General features: G+C 34.7%; 5 protein-coding genes across 11 annotated transcripts; 2 read left to right on the top strand and 3 right to left on the bottom strand.

Annotated features, from left to right (window-relative positions):
- Positions 1-375: 375 nt before the first annotated feature.
- Positions 376-4,030, top strand: LOC108464025 (cytochrome P450 711A1). Of its 2 annotated transcripts, XM_053029056.1 has the most exons (6): positions 376-667; positions 860-1,134; positions 1,695-1,847; positions 1,927-2,710; positions 2,806-2,901; positions 2,981-4,030. In XM_053029056.1, exons 2-6 carry the CDS (start codon positions 878-880, stop codon positions 3,308-3,310), a joined length of 1,620 nt encoding a protein of 539 aa, XP_052885016.1. In that variant the 5' UTR covers positions 376-667; positions 860-877; the 3' UTR covers positions 3,311-4,030. The 2 variants fall into 2 exon arrangements, with proteins under 2 accessions (XP_052885016.1, XP_017619614.1); XM_017764125.2 differs by lacking the exon at positions 376-667 and having other exon boundaries at positions 676-1,134.
- Positions 3,288-6,816, bottom strand: LOC108464105 (IQ domain-containing protein IQM1-like). The gene is made up of 8 exons (XM_017764242.2): positions 5,524-6,816; positions 5,299-5,413; positions 5,135-5,200; positions 4,844-4,932; positions 4,662-4,749; positions 4,352-4,582; positions 4,168-4,269; positions 3,288-4,043 (listed from the first exon to the last, which is right to left on the bottom strand). The coding sequence occupies exons 1-8, from the start codon at positions 5,913-5,915 to the stop codon at positions 3,582-3,584; spliced, it is 1,545 nt and encodes a 514-aa protein (XP_017619731.1). The 5' UTR covers positions 5,916-6,816; the 3' UTR covers positions 3,288-3,581.
- Positions 6,817-6,949: 133 nt separating this feature from the next.
- Positions 6,950-10,458, bottom strand: LOC108454710 (mitochondrial carrier protein CoAc1-like). 2 transcript variants are annotated; one of them, XM_053029057.1, is made up of 8 exons: positions 10,223-10,458; positions 9,513-10,103; positions 9,146-9,231; positions 8,852-9,059; positions 8,386-8,518; positions 7,946-8,130; positions 7,523-7,654; positions 6,950-7,318 (listed from the first exon to the last, which is right to left on the bottom strand). In XM_053029057.1, the coding sequence occupies exons 2-8, from the start codon at positions 9,702-9,704 to the stop codon at positions 7,220-7,222; spliced, it is 1,035 nt and encodes a 344-aa protein (XP_052885017.1). In that variant the 5' UTR covers positions 9,705-10,103; positions 10,223-10,458; the 3' UTR covers positions 6,950-7,219. The 2 variants fall into 2 exon arrangements, with proteins under 2 accessions (XP_052885017.1, XP_017608749.1); XM_017753260.2 differs by having other exon boundaries at positions 9,513-10,456.
- Positions 10,459-12,631: 2,173 nt separating this feature from the next.
- Positions 12,632-13,277, bottom strand: LOC128293114 (uncharacterized). The gene has a single exon (XM_053028536.1). It carries the CDS (start codon positions 13,178-13,180, stop codon positions 12,632-12,634), a length of 549 nt encoding a protein of 182 aa, XP_052884496.1. The 5' UTR covers positions 13,181-13,277.
- A 1,572-nt stretch (positions 13,278-14,849) lies between these two features.
- On the top strand, positions 14,850-18,191 carry LOC108454719 (cytokinin riboside 5'-monophosphate phosphoribohydrolase LOG8-like). Of its 5 annotated transcripts, none has more exons than XM_053029059.1 (8): positions 14,850-15,015; positions 15,226-15,486; positions 15,932-16,029; positions 16,185-16,215; positions 16,442-16,541; positions 16,661-16,731; positions 16,822-16,965; positions 17,310-17,674. In XM_053029059.1, the coding sequence occupies exons 2-8, from the start codon at positions 15,373-15,375 to the stop codon at positions 17,412-17,414; spliced, it is 663 nt and encodes a 220-aa protein (XP_052885019.1). In that variant the 5' UTR covers positions 14,850-15,015; positions 15,226-15,372; the 3' UTR covers positions 17,415-17,674. The 5 variants fall into 5 exon arrangements, with proteins under 5 accessions (XP_052885019.1, XP_052885018.1, XP_017608775.1 ...); XM_053029058.1 differs by having other exon boundaries at positions 14,850-15,052; XM_017753286.2 differs by adding an exon at positions 17,831-18,191 and having other exon boundaries at positions 14,992-15,486; positions 17,322-17,424.
- The last annotated feature ends 2,687 nt before the right edge of the window (positions 18,192-20,878 follow it).

Genomic DNA, 20,878 nt, shown 5'->3' with positions numbered 1-20,878 from the left:
AAGGTAAATACGTCTCTTTTATTGTGGAGTCACCAGATTCGTTGAAATGTCATGCTCTCAGATCAGGAGAGTTCCGCAGTTCAACGCAGAAAAAGAAAGAAAAATGCTTATTCTGCAGAACATGAAAAGTAAACTTGTACACCCAAATCTTGCTCAGTGTATATTACAAATGTGAAAAAGATAAGAATTGGTGTGGCACAATACTTTATCCCAACAAAACGAACTTATCTCTTGTTTAAAGCCTTGAGTTGGAATTCAAACCCGGAAGAGCATCACACTATTCGAAGTGAGTGGAAATGGAGCAGTTGCGTGTATTAAAAGAACTCAACTACTGGGATAAGCAGCATATCAGTATCACTCTCCCGCTAAACGTGATCAGCTACTCCCTTTTTAATACTTGTGGATCATACATCATTTGTCAACATCAAATGATAAGACAAACACTCCCCAAGGAATCTCAACCCAACAGGCGGCATAACAGGGACAGGTATTCGCAATCCGAATGAGTTCAAACAAATCATTTTCAAATCGAGGTGGTGGTTTATTTTGTCCTGCACCGAGGAGAATCAACGACTCATTTAAAAAAGCATCGAAGCTTATAAAATTTTTGGGGTTTTATAAGGGGCCCTACGATGTTGTTGCTGTCAAAGAGCCATAAACATGCTCGGTACTAATATGTTCTATTTTATTTATTCATTCAGTTTCTGGTCCAATATAAAACAAATGGGCTATCTATTTCATCAATATAATCATTCACATACTGACAAAGACAAAACGCCATTAATATGCTTTGTGTACTCCCACTTTCCATTTGCCGAATCTTATTAATAATCTACTACACCCTCTTTCTCTTTGCAAGACCTAAAGCGAAGGAAAAATGGCTCTCGTTCATGAAACTATTCAAAGTTCAGTTGGTGCAGAAGGATTCTGGTCCTACTACCCTTATGGAACTACGGTGTCGATAATCATCACAGTGTTAGCTATGGTATTGGGGTATTTGTATGGTCCATATTGGAAGGTGAGAAGGGTGCCCGGTCCACCAACTATACCACTGGTAGGACACCTGCCCTTGATGGCCAAGTACGGCCCTGATGTGTTTTCAGTCCTTGCTAAACAATACGGTCCTATTTTCAGGTCAGTTTTCATTTTTTTTCTCATTTCCTCTTCAGGAAATACTATGATTTGATGCATCAGTTATAAAAGTCAACACCCAACGACAAGTTCTTTTTTTTCCTTGGAACTAATATTTTTTTGTTTTAAAATTTCTTGATAATATACATCTCTTCTTCAATGAGCATGGATTTATTTAACGGTTCATAGACCATTGAAGAAAATAAACAGAAAATCATTTTGAGTCTTTTTTTAGAAAAAAACTTTCTGGAGAAAGTGAGTGGGATGAGCCTTATCTTTTGTCTTTCGTACAAGATGTAGAACAGATAAAATAAGAATCTGAATTGACCTTTAGAACCCCCAATAGTTTGTCCCCAGCATTACCAGGATCATATCGGAAGGCTAGCCAAAAGAATGATAATTTTTTGATAATGGCATCTTTTAGTTATTTTACATCTAAAAGTTATCTGATTGGTTGCATCTTACAGATTCATACAAGATGTTGCATTATGGCCAACCCGCTTTGTTCCACAAAATTAACTTTAATAGTAAAACAATGGGCTGGTTTTTTGGTGGTGGCACAGGTTTCATATGGGTAGACAACCCTTGATAATCGTTGCAGATGCAGAGCTTTGTAAAGAAGTTGGAATAAAGAAATTCAAGGACATTCCAAATAGAAGCATTCCTTCACCTATTGCTGCCTCCCCACTTCATCAAAAGGGTCTTTTTTTCACCAGGTACTCTCACATATATATAGCTAACCCCATAAAGGGTCTCTTTTTAAGATTATGAACTTAATGACATCTCAAATTCCAGGGATGCAAGATGGTCCACCATGAGAAACACAATATTATCTGTCTATCAACCATCACACTTGGCTAGCCTAGTTCCCACCATGCAAAATTACATTGAATCAGCTACTGAAAATCTCCATTCATCTAAACAAGACATTATTTTTTCTAACCTTTCACTCAAATTGGCGACTGATGTAATTGGACAAGCTGCTTTTGGGGTTAACTTTGGTCTCACTAAGCCACAATCGATCAATGAATCAATCAGGACCGTGGATAAACAAGGCAGTCAAGATGATGAAGTCTCTGACTTCATCAATCAACATATCTACTCCACAACACAACTTAAGATGGACTTGTCAGGTTCTCTGTCGATTATATTAGGTTTACTTGTTCCCATATTACAAGAGCCTTTCAGGCAGATTTTGAAACGAATACCAGGAACCATGGACTGGAAAGTTGAGAGGACTAACAAGAAATTGAGTGGCAAGCTTGATGAGATTGTGTCAAACAGAATGAAAGACAAGAACCGAGGTTCAAAGGACTTCTTGTCTCAAATATTGAGTGCAAGGGAATCAGAGAATGTGGCCAAGAATGTTTTCACTCCTGACTATATCAGTGCAGTTACTTATGAACACCTCCTTGCTGGTTCAGCAACTACATCCTTTACATTGTCATCGATTGTTTATTTAGTTGCTGGACATCCAGAGGTTGAGAAAAAGTTGGTCGCAGAGATTGATGGGTTTGGTCCACATGACCAGGTGCCAACTGCTTATGACCTCCAGCATAAATTTCCTTATCTTGATCAGGTAAGTCCCTGGCGCTTCTCATTTTCTGACATTTTTTTTGCATTTTCACAAAAAATTCAAGACTGGATTTATTCTTGTATCTGGTTTGACTTTAGGTGATCAAAGAAGCTATGAGGTTCTACATAGTTTCTCCATTAGTTGCAAGAGAAACATCAAAAGAAGTGGAGATAGGAGGTTACCTTCTGCCTAAGGTATTACTTATCAGAATCTCAATGTAATTTCACTCCTGTTCATGGACTAATGCCCTTGTCTATGATCTTTGATGTGCAGGGAACTTGGGTGTGGTTAGCAGTTGGGGTCTTAGCAAAAGATCCAAAGAATTTCCCAAACCCAGATAAGTTTATACCAGAACGGTTTGATCCAAACTGTGAAGAAGAAAAACAAAGGCACCCGTATGCTCTCATACCCTTTGGAATTGGGCCACGGGCATGCGTCGGCCGGAAGTTCTCTTTACAGGAAATCAAACTTTCCTTGATACATATATATCGGAAATATACATTTCAACATTCTTCAACCATGGAAAATCCTTTGGAGCTTGAATATGGCATAGTTCTCAACTTCAAACACGGTGTAAAACTCACTGTCACAAAAAGAACATGATTGTTGTATCTGACTGAGTTATATTTCCTCAGTCGTATTAATGCGAAAAGGTGTCATACTATACGCCTAAAAGTCTAAAACAAATGAAAGAACAAAGAAATGTTTGGTCAGATCCCTTCACCTATTTTACATTTTTATTAGTACTATGTACAATTTTGCTGTAAAAGTTATTGGACGTTGCTATAGAGTGCTTCAAAGGGTATTTTATGAATTCTATTACAGTAAAAGATATAATTAATAACCTTAAAAGAGTGTTTGCAAAATTATTTTATCATTTGGTGAAAGCAGCCAGAAGTGACACCCTTGGGCTAGGGAGTCCCATGTATGCAAGTGTGGGTGAGACTCGAATTTTGTGGCTCGGTCGTGGTGAAGGTATTGGAACAGAGGTTCCAAAGCGACCAGGGGTGACTCTAGGAGACAGGTTAACTTGTTCCAGAGCTTGGGATTGCAGTTCTTTTGGGTACTCTCTGACACAGCCAATTCGAGGACCGATTCCACTTGTCCACTTGCAAGACAAAGGCTTGGCCATGTTGAATGCTTGTGCTGCACTGCTGTCAATGCTAACTTCAAGACTATCAGTTCTGATGCATTCATCATTTGCGGGCTCATCATCGACCTCTTCAGTCTTTGAATCTCTCGATTTTTCTGTTTCCGTTGTATCTTTAATTACCCCATGCTTGGACTCATAGCCGACAACTTTGTTTGAGGTGTAGCCCTCATCTACTGCACATCTCTGCTCCAGAAATGAGAATGTAAGCACTATCCTGACAAGATTAATCAAATTCTGGTAGCTGCTATCTATGTTGTTAAATCTCCACAAAGCTTAAGTTAAAGTCTAATGACTTCTTTTTTTTTACCTTAACGTTGGTTAAATCCACATTGTGTTCTTCAAGGAAAATAATGAATGCCTTGAAATTGTCTTCAGTTGGTAGATAATGACCACTGTAAGGCCAAACAGCCTGGAGAGGAAGAGAAGAACTTTAAAGAATTTAAACAAATCGGTTTTATTGGTGATTGGTATTTGAAATGCAATAAATGTACCTCAAGAAAACCATGAGAAGCCACCAATCTTCCAGCAGCTGTTGTAGCACCTCCTGAAAGGAAACTCGAGTGCTGAAATACCCCTTTCTTCTTTTTCCCAACATACAAGGATCTTGTTGTGCTAAGCACAAAAATCCACTTAGAACCCTCAGTGGTGTGAATAGGCATCCCAGATTGCTTGTAAACAAGCTTTCCATTTTCCACAATCACTTCAAATGCTTCCCTTTCTTTCTGCAACCAAGAAAACCAGACATGGTTAAGGAATGTACAAAACATTTTAGCCATAATCAGTGCCTTTAACAAGACTCACTGGTCCAAGATATTTGATGCATTGTCTTTGTAGATTTGTTCTTGGACACTTCTTGAGATTTAGTTCTTTGCCATCGCCAATATCCAACCTTCAATTTCAGATATCAGAACATAAAGGCATAATGGAGCAACCTTCAGTAATGTCATTTTGAAGTCTGTTTATTGTTTAATTGAGTACAGTACCAGTAGAAGAAAGGTTGACTGCTCTTGCTTGCTGACCAAACATCATAGTAGAAGTGTAAATTGTGTCCATAACGATGTCGTGGGTCAATCTGCATAACATACGATATATGTTCAAATGATACCATATCTTAGCAAGACTTCTCCTATGCTATAACTATATATGAAAATATGGAGTGATAGGATATCAGTAAGCCAATTTGAAACTTGAATTAGCAAAACAAACTAGTTGTAAGCAAACTACTCGGCTGGAGTAGGGATAATTCTAATTCAAGGAAGATTATATGAACTTACAGCTTCAAGCCAATGTTGGAGGGCTAGTTTTTGAGCCTTCTCATCCTTAGACAAACCCTTCCCAACCTACAAAAGATCAATAAGATGATGATCTTGTCAGCCTTAAAACAAATTCCTTAAAACAAATTTAGAAAGCAGCCATTGTTGAAAGGTTAGTAAAGTACCTTGGCAGCCCTTGTTTTAGCCCGTGCCCACTTTGATATGACAGTTTCATGTTTCTCAATTTCATAGAATGAAACAGAACACCTTCTTAGTGCTGCAGAATCTAAGGTCTTCCACCTACAATGTTTGAATGAAGAACCAAAGAAATTACTCAAAAAATAAAAAAATAAAAACACCAAAAAGTGTAACAGGAGATTCAGATTTTATATGGAGAAAAAGTGACAAACCAGAGCTCCTCAACCACAACTGCACAATCTGCAAGATTCCTCCTTGTCCTATAGCCTCTATAGACTTTTTGAAGCTTAGTTGCAGCAGCATCGAGCTCACTTAGGGGCCTTGGAGAAAACATTATCACTGGTTTAGGGAGCTTTATAGTGGGTTTTACTGGTATAACGATTCCATTGGCTTTATCATTTGAGGGAACTGAATTTGCATTCCCTTGATCAAATGCTAAATGCTTGAAGGAATCGGAAGCTTCAAGCTTTGGTTCTTTAATGGGAAACTGAGAATCATCCTTCTCTCCAGACCTTACAATAACCTTTTCCATGGCATAACTAAAAACTTGAAGTTTCAGGATTTCCTTCCAAGCTGATAAAAGCAAAGAAAGGGAAACACCCATTGATCTTAAAATCTCTTTACAGACTTCAAACCTGCAAAATCAGAATTATCTTACATGTTCGTTAGACTAAAAGAAAGCTATCATATTAATACCCTTGAGTTCGTATGAGAACGCAGCTGAAATAGCTGAGCTGGGAGGGACATAAGTGAATATGATGGGGTTTAGTGGCCTTCGAAGCGGCTCATAACAAGGATTTAAGAAGCCACAATTAGAAGAAACATGATCTAAACCAAAGCAAATAAAAAAAAAAGGAACAAGGAAGAGAGAAGATAATAATAAAATTACAGTATGAAGCTCTCGGGTAAAGAGGTTACTTATTTTACTACAACGACTGATTTATTTATTTATTTTCTGCATGGTCGTGGAAACTGTAGGAAGACGAGTTAGTTGCGCTGGGGACTCTGCTCTATACATATTTGTACTGTTGTAGATGGAACTTCGTTTTCAGACATTACTTCGTAATTGAAGAATCTTCAACACCTTCAAGTTGCAATAAACTACGACTTTTTAACGACTTAATGAATCTACCTTTTTCTTTTCTTTTGCCTCAAATCAAAGATGTTCTAAAATTTCCAACATTGACATCTTCTTTGTTTGATTTTACTTGAAATATAATCTAGTGAAACTCTTTTCTCCAGTTCCAAGTAATTAAAGTTTTGCAGATACAATCAGTAAATATACATTTTCCAATGATAAAAAGAGTCGAAAGAATTAGTCTCACACGCAGTATGCTGCTGGAGAACCGCTGCAATAATCGGGTATGTGACTTTTTGGATCCAACTTTATTTAACCAACATTTTAGGGAGCCTAAAAAGGTTGATGAAGCTATTACTTCAGTTCCAATCTCTTGCTCTTACCTATATATACACAAATAAGGCTCATTTTCTGAATTATGGACGATGGTCCCTTCATCCTGTTCCATCTAACAAGTAGGCATTAGTTGACTCTCTTTGAGTGCCTTTTAAATAACCATGGCCGACTGTGATTGTGATGCAACAAAGTAATCCAAAATCAATAAATGAGTGCTATCTAAATCATTGAAAAAGCGCATGTCTAATAATTTTCAAAAAAGGTGAAACAAGATAAGGTATTTTGTATACCTGGCTTAATAGCAGCGATTCATAGAAAACTACAATAAGCACAGTTTTTTATCAACACACTTCATTTATCTCATTCTTGTTATATGATATAAACAATCTGAAAATAAACATCATAAAATCAAGGAACTAATGTTTGGTTGATGAAATTTTTATTTAAGCGTTTTAGGATTTCAGGTGGCCCCATTATAAATCCATCTCCGCTTATCAAGAAGATACTGTCTGTGATTTCTGTCGAGGTGGTATGTGAAGCCAAACTTTCATCATGTCATATGATGCAAATCCAACTGCCACGGAAGGAACCATCTGACAACAAATTGTAACACACATCATTAGAATGACAAGCATCCCAAGATCACGTAAACTTGTCGATTATAAACAAAGGTTGGATTCAAACTAATGAATGTTTCTTGTTTCAAAGCAGTTACGACAGAAGAGGATAGAACTAACAAATAAGAATCCGCAAAAGTGAGCAGCCAGGTTGATATTATTGTTGAGTATATAAACTACCTTTATATAATTAATGCTCAAGCCTGCGAACAATTGTCTCCATCCTTGATTACGTGCAATCGTAGTAAGCCCATCCAACGTGTTTCTGTATCTTGTTCCACCTTGAATTCTTGAACACTGAAGACTTTCAACCTGTAGGATAACATTAAAAATTTACATCCCAGATGAGGCAATGACAAAGCCAGGTGCCAGTTAAAAAGCAGATAGACACACTAATAACTCAAATCATTCAACCATGGTTGACATTAGCAAGAAAACAATATTATATATGCATCTGTTTCACAAAACATTTAAAAGACCCCAGAAAAGATTCCAAGCATATAATAATAACACCTGAGAGGAGACAACAACATAATGCCAATTCCATTAAACTAGAAAATAGGAATTACACCCTCATAGAAATGTACAGCTATGGCACAATACCTGCATCTGTCTCCTTACAACATCTAATGGGTATGTGAAGGTCTGCCCAAACAACCCAGCCACTGCTCCACAAGAAAGATGCATTGCAATGGACTTTTGGTGCTCTTCAGGAACATGTAGCTTTAGTACCTCATAAATGTAGAACTTTAAACCAGCATATGGGAGGACGCCAGCGAGTGTTGGACCTATGCATGAAAAAGGTTCCGTCAAGTCCAAGCATAAATTGCAAAGTGCAAAACAAAGCAACTACACTAAAACAATTTCAAGTTTGCATGTTAAATTAATGAATATATTATCAATGGAAAACTGTAGATACTTTAAACAGGGAAATAAGAAAGATTGTGCCAGTTATAAGAATAACGCACAGAACTAGGAGTCATTGTCAAATCAATTCATTCTTAATCTGTAATATGAAGAATTAGAAACAATCACATACATACCTACACCCCGATATAATCCACGTAATCCCCCTTCCCTGTGAACACTTGTCAGTACATCTCTTATGCCATTGTATCCAGGTTGAGGGTATAAACTTCTTATACCACTCCTGAAATTTGTTCTGGTGTCTGTAACCTGTTAAACCATAATAGTTAATGAGAAATATGAAGCAGGGCAACGAACATTCATTTCCTTTAGTAATTCAGTTCATCCAAGGATCATTTAATAAATAGCAAGGTTAATCAATTTATCCACGTACGAATGCCGTGAGTGCGTTAGTGATACAATTCCACAGCCAGAATCAACAATTAAATGATAGAAAATGGAGATTTGACTAAACCAGTGTAAGAAGACGACAGAATTAATTTATTGTAGATACCCACAGACCAGATCAACCTCAACTAAATAATCGAAAAGGATTCAAAAATATTTATGAGAAATTATGCCATTCCTACGTACACTTCTTACCTGATAGGCAAGTTTTGTGCGAGCCAAGTCCAAGGGATAAGTGCATATTACTGCAGTTCCTCCAGATGCAGAACCAGCTAAAAGATCTATAATAGGTCCTGATCCCATGAAAGAATAGTTATCTAAGATCCAACCTCGATAACGCTCATAAGTCATGAAATGTAAGGCTGCATATGGAATGATCCGAACAACACTAGCTCCATTTCCTCTGCCAGTAAGAACAAGCATGAACCCATCTAACTTTTATGGGAGGGAATAGAGAAAGCAAAATGGTAAAATAATATGTAAACTTACTTGTAAAATCCAAGAACACCTTCATGCTTTAGTACCTTCCTTAAGGATTGATACACCCCAAGAGACCGAAAACCATCAGTCCTTGTCTGCACAATAAAGAAATAGCGAGGGAATCATATAAAACTGTCGGTGATAATGTGCATGAAGCATAAATATATATATATTTTGGTTGGGAGGGGGGGATCAAGTGACAAATTTGTAACTTTTCAGGACCCAAAACCAAGCTAAACAACTAACAGAGTTCAGCATCAGAAAATGCTAAAACAAAAAATGACACTTTTGGTTTGTATTCGGATGATGCTTATAATCTCTCTCTCTCTCTCTATATATATAATATAGAACTACATAAACATATAATATCACTCACCTGCAAGAGTATTTTAATCCGTTCTAAAGGAGCAACGGTAGTTTTAGCAAAAGCTCCAGCACCACCACCAGCAATTAGCTCTTTGACATAAACGGGCAAACAATCAATATGGGAAACCTCTTCACGTGCTGTTGAACCATCAACAAGCCCAGCCATATTTGTCGTCAATGTGGAGCCTTGAGGAGAATTCATCTCGAAATATCCAACTCAGACCAATTATATCACCAAGATCTTCCTCAATTTAATAAATTTGGTCAAATTATAATTACCCACCCTGAAGCTTGAAGAACTCTTTATCCCATCTATCTCTTGGGATACAAAAAGAAAACGATTTCTGTTTAAAGGGTAGTAAATTCAAAGGCTTGAGAACATCCAGATGAAAGCCGGGCAAGTTCACAAGCCGATCCTTTTCTTCAATACCAATAAGATACATTCAAAGAAACAAAGAAAGATAGACCGCACAAATTGCCAAATCCAAAAGCTACCCTTACAGTTATAAACCTGCCTCCATACCCTCAATCTAGATTCATCAAAAAGTCTCCTCTTAAATCACCCACGTCCGCCACTTTCAAGGCAACAGATAACATAAGCCTAAACAATTCCAAGAACCAATCAATTTAAAGAGTTCCCATGATTCCAAGTTCAAAAAACGTACCAGAAAAGAAGAACAGGTATGCAAATATTTGGGTTAGAACCAAAATCTGAAATACCTGCTCTCCTTCGGAGAAAAGGGGGGGGGGGGTTCCTTGATGAGTTTCGTATGTATGTGAATGTCGTTAGCTTCAAAAGCGATGTTTTTGCTGCAAATTCGAAGGAGAAAGTCGAGTTGTGTGGTGGATCTATGGTGTAAATCAAGGGTCGGTGGATCTTCAAAAGTAGCCCACGTTTGGATATGCTCACTGTACAGCCCAACATCCTAGGCTTAGGAGATCGCTGCTTTTGGATGGACGACAATGTCATCTTTAATGCGTTTTGACTTTTAATTTTTACTTAATATAAAAAATCATTGTAAGGGTATTCATTTCTATTAAATTTAAAAAGATAATTTATAAAATTGATGTAAGCTAGGTATTCGTTATATATGTATTTTTCACGCCATTAAATTCAATTGATAATTTTAATTTTTACTCTGATAGCAATTTTGAAAACATAATCTATATTTTTATTGAATTTAATACCGTAAAAAATACATATTTCAATTGATAAAACAAAATAAAATTTTAAATAAGGTAATTGTGCCTTTTTATTTTAAAACAAATTCATATATATTTTTAAATGTCTTTATTTAAAAACACCTTGTGTTTTTTTAAAAAAATCATTCGCATAGTGCGTATGTAAATTTAATTACAAAAAAAAGAAATTTATATAAATGTAAAATAATAAATTAAGGGCATTCATTTCTTTTTAATTTTATATAAAACATATAATTAATAGTTTTCACTTTCACTTTTTCTTACTTTTACTTTTTTTTTTTAGAAATTGAGGCATACTTGATTCCTGTGTCTCTTTGTTTGTACTAAAGTTGAATATTTGGCAAGTATTGAAAGGGAAACCTTCAAAGAAAGTGTGTAAAATTTTTTCTTGGAATTTTATTCGGTTCAAGGAAGTAAACTATATATAAACACTAATTTCAACATAAATCGCTTATCAATTACATCCTAATAATTTATTTAACTTTCAACCTTACAAAAAAAAATTCTTTATTTATTTTTTCTTTTTTAAATTTTTTAATTTATATTTTTATCGATCTCTTCAAAATAGATGGAAACAGTAATTTTTTTAACTTTGTTGACGTAGCATACACTTGAATTGCTATATATATGACACATCAACATTTAATTAATTTTAAAAAATTTAAAATTCAATAAAACTATAATTATTATTTTTAAAATTAAAAAATTAAAACTATTAAAACTTGTAAAATTATAAATTAAAAAATAAATGTTGACATCTCATCTACATGACAATACATTTTTATCAATAAAATTAACAAACATTTATTTTTCAGTATTTTAGCGTAATTTGACAAAAAAACTAAATTTTAAGATTAAAAAAATGAAAAATTAAGTGTATGATTAAAACAACTTTTTATAAAATTAAAGGGTTAAAAAAAGTATTATACCTAAAGTAAAACCACTCATGAAGTTTCCATTTGGAGTAGTACACCATATATGTATACACATTATGTATGCATGCATTTGCCGAATCGGAGTGCAAGCAACGTTAGTACTTTTCTTTTCTTGACATTTTTTTTATAAATTTAAATCCAAAATTTTACTTTAAAAGAATCCACAACTTTATTTTAAAAATTTGAGTTATTCAAGGTTTACAATAATTAATTTTAAATTTGTTAATTAGATGGGTTAGATTGATTTTAGATCATTTCTATTTTGAGATTTAAGTCATTTTAGATTTATATTATTTTGAATTTAAGTATTTTTTATTCAAGTTATTTTGATTTTGGATATAATTTTTGAAATAATTTTTTATTTTAGTTATTCAAATTGGGTTTAAGTCAAGTTTAAATTGAGTTGAATAAATTCATATTATTAATTTTTTAATTGAATTGGGTTAGATCATATTTTAAGATGAGTTGGATTAAATTGAATTTTTGAGCTGAGATCATAACAATAGATTTAGTCCAGGAGCTGGCTAGCTCTCTGTCAGCAGGCCAAGAAGATTGACTTCATCGTTGGAGACTTTTGATCAGATCAATTAGTGGAAATTGCAAATGGAATTGAATGAAAGTTACAATATATTGTTCTAATTTCCAGACTGATTGATGATATCAACAATTTCCTAATAGACATTTAATGCCTGCTATATGTAACATTCATTGGTCTTAGTTACAAATCAAGGTTTTGGAACAATAACTCTTGCATCTTGTCGAACGTTTCAAGGTAAGAAGTAATCATCCTGGAAACAGCCTTAAAACTTTAAAATTCAACATGTGAAACATGTCAAGGACAAAGATCTTTCTGACACAAGTTTGAAGGAACAGTATGAACATTGGTTTGGTCTTTTACAATAATATAGTTATCAACTAGTATGAACAACCTTCTTCTTCTTCTTTTTTGTTTTTCTTATGATCTTTGTGGTGATTTTAATCTTTGAAGGAATTAATTCATTCTTGAAGCTGTCTTATCTGATTCCTTAAAGGAACCAGTTCTAGAAAATGATATGGTACTTAAAGTCCTTGGATGGTATGCTAATACAGTATCATGCTTGCCATTAAAGATAACAGCATCATTATCATCATCTGTTATTTTACATTTCCCCCCTAATATAATCGTCTTTTTCCATATCGAATCTTCATCTTTAGGTCTAGCTTTTTTATCCCGAATATTCACCGATATGCTTTTTACGCTCAAGGTTGTGCCTAGTTTTCGTGTGGAGTCGGACTTTAACGTGAAATTGTTGCATGAATGAGCGTCTTTCATCATCATCCCGGGCGGAGGAGGCAATTCCTTGATCACCATTTGTTGCTTTGAATTATTATCCCCAGTTTTTGCATCTGTTTCTATTGCTATTGCTTCTTGGGTTTTTTCCATTAATTCTGATTGTATATCTGGTTTCTCTGACAGACGAGGTGGTGTTGAATCAGGTGGTCGTCTTCGTCGAAACCCGCAAAGAGCAGTGATTATCGCCATTGTTGCAGTCACGCCCATGCCTGGCAATGTAGAAAGTAATTACTATTACTATGGGGTGTCAACATTTAAGGGAATTATGCTTTCCATAATTTGTCAAACGTTAGATAATTACTCTTACCTTAGTATTTTTCTCCAGTTTTTGTGGGTGTTTTGATGTTAATAACTCATTGGCAGTTAATGGTAGTTAATTAATTTGGAAATTCACAACCTTCAGTAATTACTATTCTATATTGTTGAGTCATAACCTAAAAATGGACCTTGGTCCAATTTAAATTTTGACTCTTTATTTATTTTTAATAATCAAGATAAAGTCTTTTTTTTATTATCTAAAATTAGTGATATATATCGAAAATATAAAATTTTATGAAGGAGTAGGTTTTGAAAAAGATGGATAGTGTTTTAAAACATAATTATTTCTTTATTCAATGTATTTTTTAAAGAAAAAGTTACTTATGTATTTGTACAAGTTAGCAAAAACAAATTCGTGTAATTTTCGTCAATATCATTTAAAAAAAGTCAAATAATTAAAATTAAGGGTTTCTATGAGTATCCACTAAAGAATCGGGGTTATTTAGGTAAAAAAATTATAAGAACTTATTTGAATAAATTATACTAATTTAAGGGCTTTTTAAAATAAGCCGGATTTTATTTGATTCCAATCATTGTCAAAATCGCTAAGAAATATTTAAATTTCCTCAACTTTGTCTCCACTTATATTTGTTTAATCTTTTTAACCAAATTTAGAGGTAACGGCTCTTTCCTAGAAATAGATAATAAATAGGAATAGGATCCAATTAGACTCAAAATGTTATTATGAGAGTTAAAATGAAAAAGCTGTTTTTATATTTTATACTCTATTTTATAAAGGAAAAAAACTTTATTTTTTCCATAATATTTATTACTCTGTTTATTGATTTAATAACATCTTTTTCCATGTGAAATAATTAATAAAATCTGTACATAATATATATTTTTAAAAATGGTTGATGTCGTGGTGTTATTTTTCAAAAGAAAATGTATAATTTAAAATTATTAAATCAAATCTGTAAGATACTTGTCCCACCAAACTTTATAATTAATCAAATCTATAAGATAGTGGTCCCACCAAACTTTATAATTATGGCCATTCCAAGAAGATCCTTTTACTATTAATACTATTATTTTTCTTAATAATTTTCATATCCGTTTTATATAGTCTATATTTAGGGCTTATGACAGTCTTCTTTCAATAATATATTTTAAAATTTAAACTTAAATTTTCTCCTTTAGAGTACAATATATATTACATCCTTATCTAATATTACCATTATTAATCTCCTTTCCGAAAACATATATATTTTCTGCTTATCAAATAATGATGTCAAATTATATATAAATGAATTCACAAGACTCCACCTTTGTTTGTTTTCCAGAAAAATTATGTGCAATAATTTATATGAAAATAGCCCAAAACATCATGATTACAAATTGAATATGGAAGTCTCCAACAAGTCTTTTTTTTTTCCCTCCCAACATGATATTTTTTAATATTTTCATTTCCATTATAATTTTTTTAAAAGAAATGAAAATACAATTGATGCAAGTCATGAACTTTAAAGTCTTGTTAGTGAAAGCAACAACTTGGCTCTTTCTCTCACCTAATTTTAAGTTCAGTAGCTTAGCTTTTTATGAATGAAAATTCTGATTTGGATTTGCGCTTTTGACTTTGAGAAAACAAACACTACTTAGCATTTAGCAACTAAAGTTTGTACAATTATTATACAATAATTTAATTTAATTTACATTAATAAAATCTCATAACGAGAGGTTGAAGCCGACAGAGAGACATTGGATTAGAAAGGGCTTGAAAGCATGTGGGCTTCCTCATCTTCTCTTCTCTAAATATAAAACGTCCGTCTTTGATTTCATTTTAAATGTCCTTTTTTTCTCTCTTATTTATTTATCAATTCAAGATTAGCCCGGATTGTTTTGCTTCCAAAGGAAGTGATTTTTTTAGTGTTTCTTGTTAGCCTTTGCATATTTTTAATATACATATATTTGGTTGGTCTTTTATTTCTTTTCAGAAAGTTTTTTCATTGTCAGGAGCACAAATTTTATCTCTCAAAGAGAAAGGCCATTGCTTTTTGTTTCCTTTTAGTTGAACTCAATGATTTGAGATTGGAATAAAAACAAAAAACTGATATATAGATAGAGAGAGAGATATATTGTTAATGGAAGAAGAGAAATCCAGTAGCAAGTTCAAAAGAGTATGTGTTTTCTGTGGAAGCAACTCTGGCCGTAGAAAAGTCTTCAGTGATGCTGCTCTTGAATTGGGCAATGAACTGGTTTGCTCTTTTTCTTTTTTTGCTTTAACACTATCTTTATGCACATCATCTTGAAAAAAGAAAAAGTTCGTGTTGTTGGTCTCTAAAAAGATTTAACTTTTTAGTGTTTAAAGGTTTAGTACTTAACTTCAAGTGATGGTAGGTGGGTGTTTGTCGATTTTTGGAATTGTGTGTCAGTTTCCAGTAAGGAAGATGAAGTTTTTTATGGTTTTTCTTTATTCTTTTTATTCTTTGATGGTGTGAGTTGTTGGTGCTTCATGTATAGTTCTGTTTGGTGTATCAGTCATTACTCAGTTGACCATCCATGAGTTCAAATATTAGGTGTGCAAGGGAGTTATTTAACAGAATGGGTCTTTGCTAGTTTTCTTTAGCTTGACTTCTAAGTCTTCTATGTATTAAATGTTTGCCCTTGTTTATAGTTGTGGACTTTGTGTTTTGATTGCAGGTAAAGAGGAAGATAGACTTGGTGTATGGTGGGGGAAGTGTTGGGTTGATGGGTTTGATATCCCAGACAGTGTATGATGGAGGTTGTAATGTTCTTGGGTAAGTAAACAACTTGCCTGGTTTTTGATTTTTGAACAAGCTTATTTTAATGTTTTTTCTCTGCAGAAAACTGTTACAAGTTGAAAGCACAAGTAGCTTCCTTCTTGTTTGCAATTTGTTTGTTACTAAGTAAATTAATCGTTCTTTACATGCAGGATAATTCCAAAAGCTCTTATGCCTTTTGAGGTATCTTTACTTTCAACTTGCAATATTGTATTAACTATTGTTTCCTGAATATTGGATCCTAGTCTTCTGTGTAAATCATTTTAATTAGCTTTCTTTAAAAATAAATTCTTAGTTTAAGGTTTTTATGCTTTCCTTCATTCACCATTTAAAGGTTTTATCCAGTTTTATCATTCAAATTACTGTCTTCAGTACATTTGTGATTGATCATTGGTGCATAATTCTACAGATATCAGGAGAAACGGTGGGAGAAGTGAGAACTGTTTTAGACATGCATGAGCGCAAGGCTGAAATGGCCCGAGAAGCGGATGCCTTTATTGCTCTTGCTGGTAAAAAAGTACCTTGGCCTTTTTCATCGATACTAGAGAACAAGAAAGGAAAGTTCGGTGAAAGTAATTGTTAATTAATGATGGAAATTGACTTCTAATCTTAACATTTGATGTTTTAGGTGGATATGGAACAATGGAAGAGTTGCTGGAGATGATAACATGGTCCCATCTTGGAATACATAAGAAAACAGTAAGGCATCATTTCATCAAGCTTGAAGAATTAAGCTAAGCATGTCAATAGTCAATCAATGTTGCAATTATGCGTTATACTTAAATGCAGGTTGGTTTGCTAAATGTTGATGGTTACTACAATAATTTGCTTGCTTTATTCGACAACGGTGTCGAAGAGGGTTTCATCAAGCCAGGTGCTAGGCATATAATTGTCTCTGCTCCAACGGCCAATGAACTTTTGGAGAAGATGGAGGTATGAAACTTTAACCAAATCATGTGGTTAATTGGTTGGCCTTATTTTGTCCTGGCTAAAAAAAAAAATTCACTCTAAGAAAGAAACGACAAGAGATCATTAATAGAAATGGCTAGTCTGCCACTTAAAGCAATTCTAAAATTTCCAAGTAGTACATTGTTGAACATGAATGTGTGAATGATTCCAAGTCCGGCATGACAGTGTTCTGCTTTGTTGTCAATTATCGTCCTTCCCTTTTTGTGTGTCTGTATGTGCTTTCTCTGTACAATGTTATTAGAGGGAACTTGCATTATTCTTAGGAGATATTATTAAGACTTGGATAACAATTATCTAAAAGTTTATAGGATATTTGGCAGCAATACACACCTTCACATGAACATGTGGCTCCTCATGAAAGCTGGCAGATGGAGCAACTTGGTGATTATCCAAAGCAAGTAAATGCACAATGAAGCATTGATGGTAGGTTTCCCACTGTTGCCTGATGTGATTCATCATCATTGAGTTGTGTACAATAATCTATTTGGATGGACCAAATGTTGGTCGTTTACCATGTACTTTTATCACCATAAAAAAAGGGGATTTAATCCTAAGACATTCACTGATTTATGGCCAATTAAACTGCTATAGATCTTTTACTCATATGAAGTTGCTAGTACAACTACATATGGAAGACAAAAAAAGTTTGAAATGCAGAAAGTTTATTGTAGAATCCTAATGCAAATGCTTTGGTGGTTAAGGTGCATGAAATTGGGGACATCTTCTGGATTTAGCAGTTAAAATTATAGAATCCCAAGCAACTAAATCTGGTTTTTAACAATAAAAACTGCCAGTTTTTTTTTATGGTGATAGTTCTGTGTATTTGAAGGTAATCTGGCTTTTCTAAGGCATTCAAGGAGAGGCAAAGGCAGAGGGTGAAATTGTTTTTGACAACTTCCCCATACTTGTATGCATCGTTTTCTGTGACTATGACTGGTGGACCACAATGCCTTGGGTTATCTTGTGGCCTAATCTGAAAAGAGAGTGATTCCTAGGGGCTAGTGCCCAAGCAATCATTTCATTTCAGTTCCCACCTTTTATACTGCTACTTTTTAGAATTAAGTTGGTATTGTGGTAAGGGTTAAATCCCTCTATACTGTGGAGCTTAGTGTAAAACTTTGACAATAATATTTCTTCGTCTTTGAATGAATGATATTCAAATACAGCCCCTTGGATGTTTGGCCTTAAAATCAAGCTTCCATAAGGTAGGCTACCTTGGCAAAGCTTGGCCTTTCATGAAGATGCCTATTTGCCAACTGCCTTTCATGAGATAAGCCACCAAAGGGTGGTCCTAATGCATGTCGGCAGCAGGCATCTTTGTTATTAATTTCTCCATCATTTCTTTTAGTAGTATTGTACTACACTACTACTTGTCAAAAATAGGAAAAATGAACGGGCCAGCCTACTTCCATGGTGAGCCATGCCAACTCATAGCAGGGAGTGGCCCCATCATTGCCTGGTCTGGTTCTCGAAATTGGGTTATTGTTCTTTTCCTTGCAAAAACATTCACTTCCATTAGTTGTTTGCTGCAATCACCCAAAAGCGAGCAACTGTTGAACAGACAAACATGTCCATTAGTGACTGAAGAGGTATCCCCACCGTTACTTCTGCTAATAAAGACTATGGGGTCCCCTCTGGTTCTTCCCCTTGGTACTCACTGTTCATTATCAAAATGACCATGGGGACCGTCCTTTCAACTCGAAAATCCGACTTCGTTTTCCTAACCAGACATCATCAATTTCATTATTGTCCATTGTCCATTGTCCTCTGATTCTGAATTCCGAGTTGATTGTTTCATAAATATATTCCTTTCTTTTAAAAAAAGGAATAAAAAGGGTTTTTTAAGTTAAAGAAAAAAATGATACTTTCACTTCCAAAACTTGACACTTTCTTCTTTTTTGCTGCACCCTTGCTAGTAGCAAATTAGGAAGTGTTTTTCCATACGAAGAAAGTTGAGAGAAAGGTTTAAAAAGCTGATTAAGTTAAAGCTTGTACCTGGGGAGAGAGGGAGGGGACTACCTATAGTTTAGCACTTAAAAGTCAAATCGACAAAGTAGAACATTCACTGTTGTCTATGGAGTTTGAAATGGTGGGTGAAATAGAGAATGATCACCAATTTGCCTGGGGTGTGTAATATTGTATATGCTTTTGAAGGTTCTTGGCTTTTCCTGTGATTCCCGCGTGCTCATGTTGGTGGAATAATTTGATTCCCCCAACAGTTAGTAAAAAAAATGCGATGACTGTTTACCTTTTCCACTCACCTGAATCCGGTAATAATCAATCAACTCAACATTTTGCCCCACAACCGAATAATGGTTTCAATGGAGCAAAGGGCAAAGCGATAAGTGAAAATTGGAAGTTTCTGTACTCTTGTTATTGCTGTTTAGAAGTTTTTCAGGACGGACTTAGCAGGTGATTTGTTTTTTTTTTTTTTTTTTTTGTTATCATATTTATGGACTGTAATCACAATAAACACGAGGCAACAGAAAACTTATGGTGCAATTCAAATTCCTGGAAGTTGCTATCATATGTTTGGAGAGAAATGAACTAGATTGAATGTACTGCATACCCCCGAGTGGATCATGACCCAAGATTTGATCATAGATTGACTGTGACATGGGCGTACGCGTATATGCAGTGATCATTTGTTTTCATCATTTGTGCTCTCTCTATTGCTGCTCTTGGTGTCGGACGGTTGCAGCGTGGCTACCTGTATAACTGCATCTGGACTAGGATCCTTGACTCAATGACACCCTATCACCTTGGATTAAAGTCTGATCCACTCCAAAATGGCAATGGAAGGCACCGCATCAGCCTTTCATATACCCCCCCCCCAACCTATGGTATGGCCACATGAGGGAACAAAGTGCATGTATTGTGAAATCCCTCAATCATACACATGGACATGTACTAGTTATGCAGGATAAATGATCTGCTTGACTGGTAAAGAGTCAATAGCTTGAAGGCAAGGTTATCAACATAAACCGACTCATTTTTGACAAATCTCATCTTTCATTCATTGATGCTATTCAGGACATTGATGAAATTCGTGGCCATCTTGAACCGCAATTACATATCAGTTTGGATTAAGCACGCATCCAAGCCACAATATTTATAGTAGTTGTTGAGAGGGGATCAGTTTTATTAGGAGAAGTCTTCGAACTGTCGTCATTTGGGTGGTCAACCTTGAACCCCAACAATTGAAGGTATTATACTCGTGTTGGGGGTTTTATCCCCAACCTCCACGGAGAATTGTGCACGGCTCATAGAGGGGTAGCCTCAGATCAATGAAGATAATATATGTGAATAATAATGGGGTACCTAAGCCACATAGCTTAAGTGGTACCATGTTCATAGACATTTTTCGAGTCGCGGCACGTCCAAGTGCCTCCATTATTATTCACACGCCATATACTACTAGCACATTTTTTGAGTCTTGCAGGTACATATCTCTACCAATTAAAGCACTCCTTCCATGAATTGTACTCGCCTCTTCGTAGAGGCTAGGACAAAACCCAGCATGAGGACAATATCTTTGATTGTTAGGGGTCCGGATTATTTGTCTAGAGGACGACACTTCAAGATTTCTCCCAAGGAGTTGACCTCTCAACAACATTAAACAATAAAGTCTCATTATGAAATATAACTATGAACCACCAACCTCTTGGATATGATGTACAAGAAACCAAGACACTCCAGATTCCATGCCATATAGAATTTCTTCGATAACATCACACATTCACACTTGATAACCAATTCTATTAAAAGTTATATATAATTTATATGGTTTTAAACTTTTTGAATAGTTTACTTTCTTTAAATAAAATTTATTGAAAGAAACTTATTTAGAGAGGATAAATTTGAGAAATAGAAAATT

Source organism: Gossypium arboreum, chromosome 5 (genome assembly GCF_025698485.1).
Source record: "Gossypium arboreum isolate Shixiya-1 chromosome 5, ASM2569848v2, whole genome shotgun sequence".
Classification (NCBI taxonomy): domain Eukaryota; kingdom Viridiplantae; phylum Streptophyta; class Magnoliopsida; order Malvales; family Malvaceae; genus Gossypium; species Gossypium arboreum.
Note: the sequence above shows the minus strand (reverse complement) of the source record. Positions and strands in the feature narration are given on the sequence as shown.